Here is a 10,844-nt window from a genome sequence, read left to right on the forward strand (position 1 = left end):
TACTTTGTTCTCATACATGGATCCCATCTCAGATTTCATGGCTTCAAGCCATTTTGCGGAATCTGGGCTCACCATCGCTTCTTCATAGTTCGTAGGTTCATCATGATCTAGTAGCATGACTCCCATAACAGGATTACCGTACCACTCTGGTGCGGATCTCACTCTGGTTGATCTACGAAGTTCAGTAGTATCTTGATCTAAAGTTTCATGATCATCATCATTAGCTTCCTCACTAACTGGTGTAGGTGTCACTGAAACAGTTTTCTGTGATGTACTACTTTCCAATAAGGGAGCGGGTATAGTTACCTCGTCAAGTTCTACTTTCCTCCCACTCACTTCTTTCGAGAGAAACTCCTTTTCTAGAAAGGATCCATTCTTAGCAACGAATGTCTTGCCTTCGGATCTGTGATACAAGGTGTACCCAACAGTCTCTTTTGGGTATCCTATGAAGACACATTTCTCCGATTTGGGTTCGAGCTTATCAGGTTGAAGCTTTTTCACATAAGCATCGCAGCCCCAAACTTTAAGAAACGACAACTTTGGTTTCTTGCCAAACCATAGTTCATAAGGCGTCGTCTCAACGGATTTTGATGGTGCCCTATTTAACGTGAATGCGGCCATCTCTAGAGCATAACCCCAAAACGACAGCGGTAAATCTGTAAGAGACATCATAGATCGTACCATATCTAATAAAGTACGATTACGACGTTCGGACACACCATTATGCTGTGGTGTTCCGTGTGGCATGAGTTGCGAAACTATTCCACAATTTTTCAAATGTACACCAAACTCGTAACTCAAATATTCTCCTCCACGATCATATCGTAGAAACTTTATTTTCTTGTTACGATGATTTTCAACTTCACTCTGAAATTCTTTGAACTTTTCAAATGTTTCAGACTTATGTTTCATTAAGTAGATATACCCATACCTGCTTAAATCATCTGTGAAGGTGAGAAAATAACGATATCCGCCACGAGCCTCAATATTCATCGGACCACATACATCTGTATGTATGATTTCCAACAAATTTGTTGCTCTCTCCATAGTATCGGAGAACGGTGTTTTAGTCATCTTGCCCATGAGGCACGGTTTGCAAGTACCAAGTGATTCATAATCAAGTGGTTCCAAAAGCCCATCAATATGGAGTTTCTTCATGCGTTTTACACCGATATGACCTAAACGGCAGTGCCACAAATAAGTTGCACTATCATTATCAACTCTGCATCTTTTGGCTTCAACATTATGAATATGTGTATCACTACTATCGAGATTCATCAAAAATAGACCACTCTTCAAAGGTGCATGACCATAAAAGATATTACTCATATAAATAGAACAACCATTATTCTCTGATTTAAATGAATAACCGTCTCGCATCAAACAAGATCTAGATATCATGTTCATGCTCAACGCAGGCACCAAATAACAATTATTTAGGTCTAATACTAATCCCGAAGGTAGATGTAGAGGTAGCGTGCCGACCGCGATCACATCAACTTTGGAACCATTTCCCACGCGCATCGTCACCTCGTCCTTTGCCAGTGTTCGCTTAATCCGTAGTCCCTGTTTTGAGTTGCAAATATTAGCAACAGAACCAGTATCAAATACCCAGGTACTACTGCGAGCTCTAGTAAGGTACACATCAATAACATGTATATCATATATACCTTTGTTCACCTTGCCATCCTTCTTATCTGCCAAATACTTGGGGCAGTTCCGCTTCCAGTGACCAGTCTGCTTGCAGTAGAAGCACTCAGTTTCAGGCTTAGGTCCAGACTTGGGTTTCTTCTCTTGAGCAGCAACTTGTTTGCCGTTCTTCTTTAAGTTCCCCTTCTTCTTCCCTTTGCCCTTTTTCTTGAAACTAGTGGTCTTGTTGACCATCAACACTTGATGCTCCTTTTTGATTTCTACCTCCGCAGCTTTCAGCATTGCGAAGAGCTCGGGAATAGTCTTATTCATCCCTTGCATATTATAGTTCATCATGAAGCTCTTGTAGCTTGGTGGCAGTGATTGGAGAATTCTGTCAATGACGCAAACATTTGGAAGATTAACTCCCAATTGAATCAAGTGATTATTATACCCAGACATTTTGAGTATATGCTCACTAACAGAACTGTTCTCCTCCATCTTGCAGCTGTAGAATTTATTGGAGACTTCATATCTCTCAATTCGGGCATTTGCTTGAAATATTAACTTCAACTCCTGGAACATCTCATATGCTCCATGACGTTCAAAACGTCGTTGAAGTCCCGATTCTAAGCCGTAAAGCATGGCACACTGAACTATCGAGTAGTCATCAGCTTTGCTCTGGCAGACGTTCATAACATCTGGTGTTGCTCCAGCAGCAGGCCTGGCACCCAGCGGTGCTTCCAGGACGTAATTCTTTTGTGCAGCAATGAGGATAATCCTCAAGTTACGGACCCAGTCCGTGTAATTGCTACCATCATCTTTCAACTTTGCTTTCTCAAGGAACGCATTAAAATTCAACGGAACAACAGCACGAGCCATCTATCTACAATCAACATAAACAAGCAAGATACTATCAGGGACTAACTTCATGATAAATTTAAGTTCAATTAATCATATTACTTAAGAACTCCCACTTAGATAGACATCCCTCTAATCCTCTAAGTGATCACGTGATCCAAATCAACTAAACCATGTCCGATCATCACGTGAGATGGAGTAGTTTCATTGGTGAACATCGCTATGTTGATCATATCTACTATATGATTCACGCTCGACCTTTCGGTCTCCGTGTTCCGAGGCCATATCTGCATATGCTAGGCTCGTCAAGTATAACCCGAGTATTCTGCGTGTGCAAAACTGGCTTGCACCCGTTGTAGATGGACGTAGAGCTTATCACACCCGATCATCACGTGGTGTCTGGGCACGACGAACTTTGGCAACGGTGCATACTCAGGGAGAACACTTCTTGATAATTTAGTGAGAGATCATCTTATAATGCTACCGTCAATCAAAGCAAGATAAGATGCATAAAAGATAAACATCACATGCAATCAATATAAGTGATATGATATGGCCATCATCATCTTGTGCCTGTGATCTCCATCTCCGAAGCACCGTTATGATAACCATCCTCACCGGCGCGACACCTTGATCTCCATCGTAGCATCGTTGTCGTCTCGCCAATCTTATGCTTCCACGACTATCGCTACCGCTTAGTGATAAAGTAAAGCATTACATCGCGATTGCATTGCATACAATAAAGCGACAACCATATGGCTCCTGCCAGTTGCCGATAACTCGGTTACAAAACATGATCATATCATACAATAAAATTTAGCATCATGCCTTGACCATATCACATCACAACATGCCCTGCAAAAACAAGTTAGACGTCCTCTACTTTGTTGTTGCAAGTTTTATGTGGCTGCTACGGGCTTAAGTAAGAACCAATCTCACCTACGTATCAAAACCACAACGATAGTTTGTCAATTTGACTCCGTTTTAACCTTCGCAAGGACCGGGCGTAGCCACACTCGGTTCAACTAAAGTTGGAGAGACTGTCGCCCACAAGCCACTTATGTGCAAAGCACGTCGGGAGAACCGGTCTCGCGTAAGCGTACGCGTAATGTCGGTCCGGGTCGTCTCGTCCAACAATACCGCCGAACCAAAGTATGACATGCTGGTAGGCAGTATGACTTATATCGCCCACAACTCACTTGTGTTCTACTCGTGCATATAACATCAAACCATAAAACCTAGGCTCGGATGCCACTGATGGGAACGTAGTAATTTCAAAATTTTCCTACGCACACGCAAGATCATGGTGATGCAGAGCAACGAGAGGGGAGAGTATGATCTACGTACCCTTGTAGATCGCAACGGAAGCGTTGACACAACGTAGAGGAAGTAGTCGTACGTCTTCTTCCCGATCCGACCGATCCAAGCACCGTTACTCCAGCACCTCCGAGTTCTTAGCACACGTACAGCTCGATGACGCTCCCCGGGCTCCGATCCAGCAAAGCTTCGGGGATGAGTTCCTTCAGCACAACGGCGTGGTGATGATGATGATGTTCTACCGACGCAGGGCTTCGCCTAAGCACTACAACGATATGACCGAGGTGGAATATGGTGGCAGGGGGCACCGCACACGGCTAAGGAACGATCACGAGGATCAACTTGTGTCTCTAGGGTGCCCCTTGCCTCAGTATATAAAGGAGTCAGGGAGAGGGGGCGGCCGGCCAAGGTGGGCGCGCCAAGGGGGAGTCCTACTCCCACCGGGAGTAGGACTCCTAGTTAGACAAGGAGAGAGGGGAAAGAGGTGGAAGAGAGGAAGGAAAGGGGGGGCGCCGCCCCCTTTCCCTTGTCCTATTCGGACTAGGAAGGGGAGGGGCGCGCGGCCACCTCTTGCCTCCTTCTCTCTTCTCCCTCAAGGCCCATGTAGGCCCAATAAACCCCCGGGGGGGTTCCGGTAACCCCCGGTACTCCGGAAAAATGCCGATTTCACCCGGAACGATTCCGATGTCCAAATATAGGCTTCCAATATATCAATCTTTACGTCTCGACCATTTCGAGACTCCTCGTCATGTCCGTGATCACATCCGGGACTCCGAACAAACTTCGGTACATCAAAAATGCATAAACTCATAATAACTGTCATCGTAACTTTAAGCGTGCGGACCCTACGGTTCGAGAACAATGTAGACATGACCGAGACACATCTCCGGTCTCCGGTCAATAACCAACAGCGGGACCTGGATGCCCATATTGGCTCCTACATATTCTAAGAAGATCTTTATCGGTCAGACCGCATAACAACATAAGTTGTTCCCTTTGTCATCGGTATGTTACTTGCCCGAGATTCGATCGTCGGTATCCAATACCTAGTTCAATCTCGTTACCAGCAAGTCTCTTTACTCGTTCCGTAATACATCATCTCACAACTAACATATTAGTTGTAATGCTTGCAAGGCTTATGTGATGTGCATTACCGAGAGGGCCCAGAGATACCTCTCCGACAATCGGAGTGACAAATCCTAATCTTGAAATACGCCAACCCAACATCTACCTTTGGAGACACCTGTAGTACTCCTTTATAATCACCCAGTTACGTTGTGACGTTTGGTAGCACACAAAGTGTTCCTGCGGTAAATGGGAGTTGCATAATCTCATAGTCATAGGAACATGTATAAGTTATGAAGAAAGCAATAGCAACATACTAAACGATCGGGTGCTAAGCTAATGGAATGGGTCATGTCAATCAGATCATTCAACTAATGATGTGATCCCATTAATCAAATAACAACTATTTTGTCTATGGTTAGGAAACATAACCATCTTTGATTAATGAGCTAGTCAAGTAGAGGCATACTAGTGACACTCTGTTTGTCTATGTATTCACACATGTATTATGTTTCTGGTTAATACAATTCTAGCATGAATAATAAACATTTATCATGATATAAGGAAATAAATAATAACTTTATTATTGCCTCTAGGGCATATTTCCTTCAGCCGGGTCGTCCCTTTATATACATAGGTTAACGCCCGGCGGCTTACAGAGTCCCGACAGGCTCATACACAACGTGTCCGGCTCAGTGACTAACTAATCTTGCCTTACAATACAAGTTATACATGTGGCGGTTCATCCCCTCGGGCCTCAAGTCGCCTCTGGGTCTTGGGCCGTCAATGGGCTTGCTATGACCCGCCATCTTCATTGATAAGTCGTCAATGATATGACCCAGCCCCTCCTGGGTGGTTCATACCAAATAGTTATATCCCCAACATAAGCCATCCAAGAAAAAGAATGATGAGAATTTTGAGTGCTTTGCTGAAATGATTAGACCCATATTTTTGCGTATGCGTTTGACTGGTATGCTTAAAATGCCTCCTTATGCTAAGTATATGAAAGATATTGTTATAAATAAAAGAAAGATATCGGAAGCTAAAATTTCCACCATGCTTGCTAATTACACTTTTAAGAGTGGAATGCCAAAGAAACTTGGAGATCCAGGAGTACCAACTATACCATGCTTCATTAAAAGAAACTATGTTAAAACTGCTTTACGTGATCTTGGAGCCGGTGTTAGTGTTATGCCTTTCTCTTTGTATCATAGACTTGAATTGAATAAGTTGACACCTACTGAAATCTCTTTGCAAATGGCTGATAAATCAACTGCTATACCTATCGGTATGTAACGCCCCGAGACTGATGTGCCAGGTGTCCTCCGCTTATTTGTTGTTGTTGCCATGTCATCTGCTTGCGTGTTGCATCTTGTCATGTCATCATGTGCATTGCATCATCATGTTTTCAAAACTTGCATCCGTCTCGGCCTCCCCGTTCCTTCCGTTGTCCGTTCTGAGTCCAACCACACTGGCACACACCCGCGACATGTCCGAAATATTATTTTATAAGTGGCCGGAAAATGTTCTCGGAATGGGTTGAAAGTTGGCATGCGGTGTTGTTTTGTTGTCAGTAGACCGCCTGCCAAGTTTCATCGCATTCGGAGTCCGTTTGGCGCCCCAACGGATAAATATAGCGGCAATAGTAGCCGGTCTAACATCAAACGTTTTCGGTCTCCGGAAACAGTCGCCGGGACTCTCCTCTTCTATTTTCTCAGCCCTTTTCCTTCTGTACTACCTCTCATCGCCAGGCCCTACCTAACCTCTCTCGTCAGTCCGCGGACCTCCTCCCGCGCGCATCCGAAATCTGTCCCGGACCCGACCCGGACAGTCGCTACCGTTGGGTCCAGATCATCCCCTAACATCTACAAAATATCACCGTTTTCTTATTTGGACTCCCTACCTATTTTATCCGGGATCGTCCGATTACGATCGGATGGACCGAGTAGCCCCTAACCTAACCAACCTACCTATATATACAGTCAACCCTAATTTCTAGGGGAGTTGTCCCATCCATCCCTCACGGCCGCCGCCACTAATCCTCTCGGGATCCCCTCACTCAATCTCCCTCGATCCCATCGCCCAGCCAACCAGAGCCACCCTCCTCCCAATCCAAATCCTCTCCAACCTCCTCCTTTTCCCCGATCCAGCGCACCCGAGCTCCACCTTGCGTGTCTTCCTCCTCGTCCTTCCGGCCGCAGCAGACGAACAGGAGGTCTCGCACCTGCCTCCTCCTCGTTGCCTCGCTCGAGCCCAACAGGAGAGGAGCCCCGGCCACCGAAGCTCTCACCGCCGATGAGCCTTGCCAATCCCACCGCCAGGTCAAGCGTTCTCCGTCGCTCCTCTTCATCCCATGTTTTCTTCTCCCTCCATTTCTCCCTCTCCATCTCTCACTCTTCCGCTCTCTGTAACAGGAACACCAGGGACCATCCTCGCCAGTCTCCAGTTCGCCTCGCACGCGTCGGGGTTTCCCAAGCCGCGTCCTTGCAGGATCCATCGCCCCGCCAAGTTCCTCGCCGGAGCACCTGCTGCCAAGTCCACCCATTGCTCCATACGGGAGAGGAGCTCCCCGCAGCAACGCCGAACCCATCCATCTGCAGCGCCATGGCCTCGTTGAGTTTCTTCCCACGCCGGTGCCTCAAGCCGCCACAGACCGCTCCAGATCCGGCCGGCCTCCGCCAAGTCGCCGTTCCTTCGGATCTCGTCGTTCCCGGGTCCTCCTCGCGCCATCGACTCACGGCTCCACCGCCCCGTCAAGATCTCGGAGCCGTCCTTGCCTGCTGCTGCTCCTTGCATCCCCAGCACCCCTGCCTTCTCTCCGTCCTGCTCGTCCGCGTCGCCCCAAGCCCGCCGGCAGCAGCGCCGCTTGACTCCCTCACCCGCATCTCGCCGGCGCTCCATGCCAGGCTCATTTCCCTCTTCGTCTTCGGCAACTACCGGCAGCGCCGAGCCCTGCCCTGCCTCTGTTCTTTCGAACCAGGGAAGAGGACGCCCCTTCCTAGCTGCGTTGACCGCCCTTTTCCTTCGCCTACGTGAACCGCTCCACCACGTCGGCCTAGCGTCTCCAGAGAGGCCCAGCTGTGTGACCTACCGGCCTCCCTCCTCCACCAAGTGGGCCGAGGCCCATGGTGAGGCCAGCCGCGCGCCTAAGCCGGCCTGCCCGTGAGGCCGCCGCCAACCTCCCTCACTAACTGGGCTTGGCCCATGGTGAGCGCCCAGTTTCAGCCTGCTGTGTTTTTTTTTCAGATCTGGGAATTTAGCTGTTATTCCAGTAAAACAGTTTTGCAGAAAACCCCTTCATGATCATGCATATAATAACTCTCCAACCATGCATCATATGTAAAAACTTTATATATGAAACTTGCTTAGAATTTCATCTAGTTTAATAATATGCAACTTTCATCTATGTTTAAAATGCTTAAGATGTTGTTGGTTTAAACTTGCTTAATTAACTTGCTAAAATGATTTATTTCGTAACTAAATAACCGTAGCTCCGATTTTAATAAACTTTATATGTAAATGGGGTAGAAAAATTCCTAGTTTAACATGGTGGCATCATTTTGCATGTTTAAAAACTCTAAAATTATGTTTAGGGCAGAACAGTACCAAACCTAATATATGCATATGAGGAGTTTCCGGAATTGTTGTCCGTTGTTTCCGGCCTCATTTAAACTTGACTAGATAGGTAGTTTTCATTTGCTTCACCCTCTTGCCATGCTAACAACATTTAATATTGTTGGGTACATAACGAGATCGAACTAAATAATGGAATGTGGTGTTTTGTCATTATGCATCCCGATGCATATTAAGCTCCACTTAACTTGTAGTTTTGTTTGTGCATTTTGCCATGTCATGCCTCTTTAAACCGGACATGCATCATACTTGGTTGTGCATCATGCCATGCTTATGTCGTGGTTGTTTTACTATGTTTTTTGCTTCTTTCCGGTGTTGCTTCTTCGGGCTAGTTCCGATTACGTTGCGTTTGTGAGGAACCGTTCGACTACGTCCGTTTGTCTTCTTCATGGACTCGTTCGTCTTCCTTGCGGGATCTCAGGCAAGATGACCATACCCTCGAAATCACTTCTATCTTTGCTTGCTAGTTGCTCGCTCTTTTGCTATGCCTATGCTACGATACCTACCACTTGCTTATCATGCCTCCCCTATTGTTGAACCAAGCCTCTAACCCACCTTGTCCTAGCAAACCGTTGTTTGGCTATGTTACCGCTTTGCTCAGCCCCTCTTATAGCGTTGTTAGTTGCATGTGAAGATTGAAGTTTGTTCCTTGTTGGAACATGGAGATGTTGTTCCTTGTTGGAACATGTTTACTTGTTGGGATATCACAATATCTCTTATTTAATTAATGCATCTATATACTTGGTAAAGGGTGGAAGGCTCGACCTTATGCCTGGTGTTTTGTTCCACTCTTGCCGCCCTAGTTTCCGTCATATCGGTGTTATGTTCCCGGATTTTGCGTTCCTTACGCGGTTGGGCTATAATGGGAACCTCTTGACAGTTCGCCTTGAATAAAACTCCTCCAGCAATGCCCAACATTGGTTTTACCATTCGCCACCTAGCCTTTTCTTTCCCTTGGGTTCTGCAGAATCAAGGGTCATCATTATTTTAACCCCCCGGGCCAGTGCTCCTCTGAGTGTTGGTCCAAACTGTCAGCCGCCGGTAGCCACCAGGGGCAACTCTGGGCTGGCCTACCGGAAGTTTAGACAATCTGAGTGTGCCCTGAGAACGAGATATGTGCAGCTCCTATCGGGATTTGTCGGCACATTCGGGCGGTGTTGCTGGATTTGTTTTAACTTGTCGAAGTTGTCTTGTAGAACTGGGATACCGAGTCTGATCGGAATGTCTCGGGAGAAGGTATATCCTTCGTTGACCGTGAGAGCTTGTCATGGGCTAAGTTGGGACTCCCCTGCAGGGTTTTGAACTTTCGAAAGTCGTGCCCGCGGTTATGGGCAGATGGGAATTTGTTAATGTCCGGTTGTAGAAAACCTGAAGTTGATCTTAATTAAAATACATCAACCGTGTGTGTAACCGTGATGGTCTCTTCTCGGCGGAGTCCGGGAAGTGAACACGGTATTGGAGTTATGCTTGACGTAGGTTGTTCTAGGATCACTTATTGATCATAGTTGTTCGACCGTGCTTTTGCCTTCTCTTCTTGCTCTAATTTGCGTATGTTAGCCACCAAATATGCTAGTCGCTTGCTACAGCTCCACCTCATACCTTTTACCTTACCCTATAAGCTTAAATAGTCTTGATCGCGAGGGTGTGAGATTGCTGAGTCCCCGTGACTCATAGATACTTCCAAAACCAGTTTGCAGGTGCCGATGTTACCGAGCCGGTGACGCAAACAAGCTCAAGGAGGAGCTCGATGAAGATCTTGTCCTTTGTGTTGTGTCGTCCTAGTTGATCAGTAGTGGAGCCCAGTCGGGACGATCGGGGATTTGTGTAGCTTTTGGGGTAGTCTTCTTTTATTTTGGGTTCCGTAGTCGAACCTTGATTATATCTGGTTGATGTAATGCTTTATTCATGTATTGTGTGAAGTGGCGATTGTAAGCCAACTATGTATCCTTTTCCCCTTATTGTATTACATGGGTTGTTGTGAAGATTACCTCACTTGTGACATTGCTTTCAATGTGGTTATGCCTCTAAGTCGTGCTTCGACACGTGGGAGATATAGCCGCATCGAGGGCGTTACACGGTATTTGTGAGGATGTGCCTCTTGTGGTTGCAAATGTTACTATCTTAACGGACTTTGTTATTCTTGATATTCCCGAGGACGACGGTATATCGATTATCCTTGGTAGACCCTTTTTGAATACTGCAGGGACTGTTATTGATTGCAACAAAGGCAATGTCACTTTTCATGTTAATGGTAATGAGTATACGATACACTTTCCAAAGAAATAACCTCAAGTTCATATTATCAATTCTATTGGAAAAAAATCAACTATTACTATTGG

At 46.1% G+C, this 10,844-nt stretch overlaps 1 protein-coding gene across 1 annotated transcript; it reads left to right on the plus strand.

The window, feature by feature from the left end:
* The first annotated feature begins 7,167 nt into the window (after window positions 1–7,167).
* Window positions 7,168–7,908, plus strand: LOC147965327 (uncharacterized). Its single transcript, XM_087530412.1, has 2 exons — window positions 7,168–7,193; window positions 7,287–7,908. The coding sequence occupies exons 1-2, from the start codon at window positions 7,168–7,170 to the stop codon at window positions 7,906–7,908; spliced, it is 648 nt and encodes a 215-aa protein (XP_087386538.1).
* The last annotated feature ends 2,936 nt before the right edge of the window (window positions 7,909–10,844 follow it).

This window comes from Triticum urartu, chromosome 6A, assembly GCF_056163025.1.
Source record: "Triticum urartu cultivar PI428250 chromosome 6A, HENAU_Tu73, whole genome shotgun sequence".
Classification (NCBI taxonomy): Eukaryota; Viridiplantae; Streptophyta; class Magnoliopsida; order Poales; family Poaceae; genus Triticum; species Triticum urartu.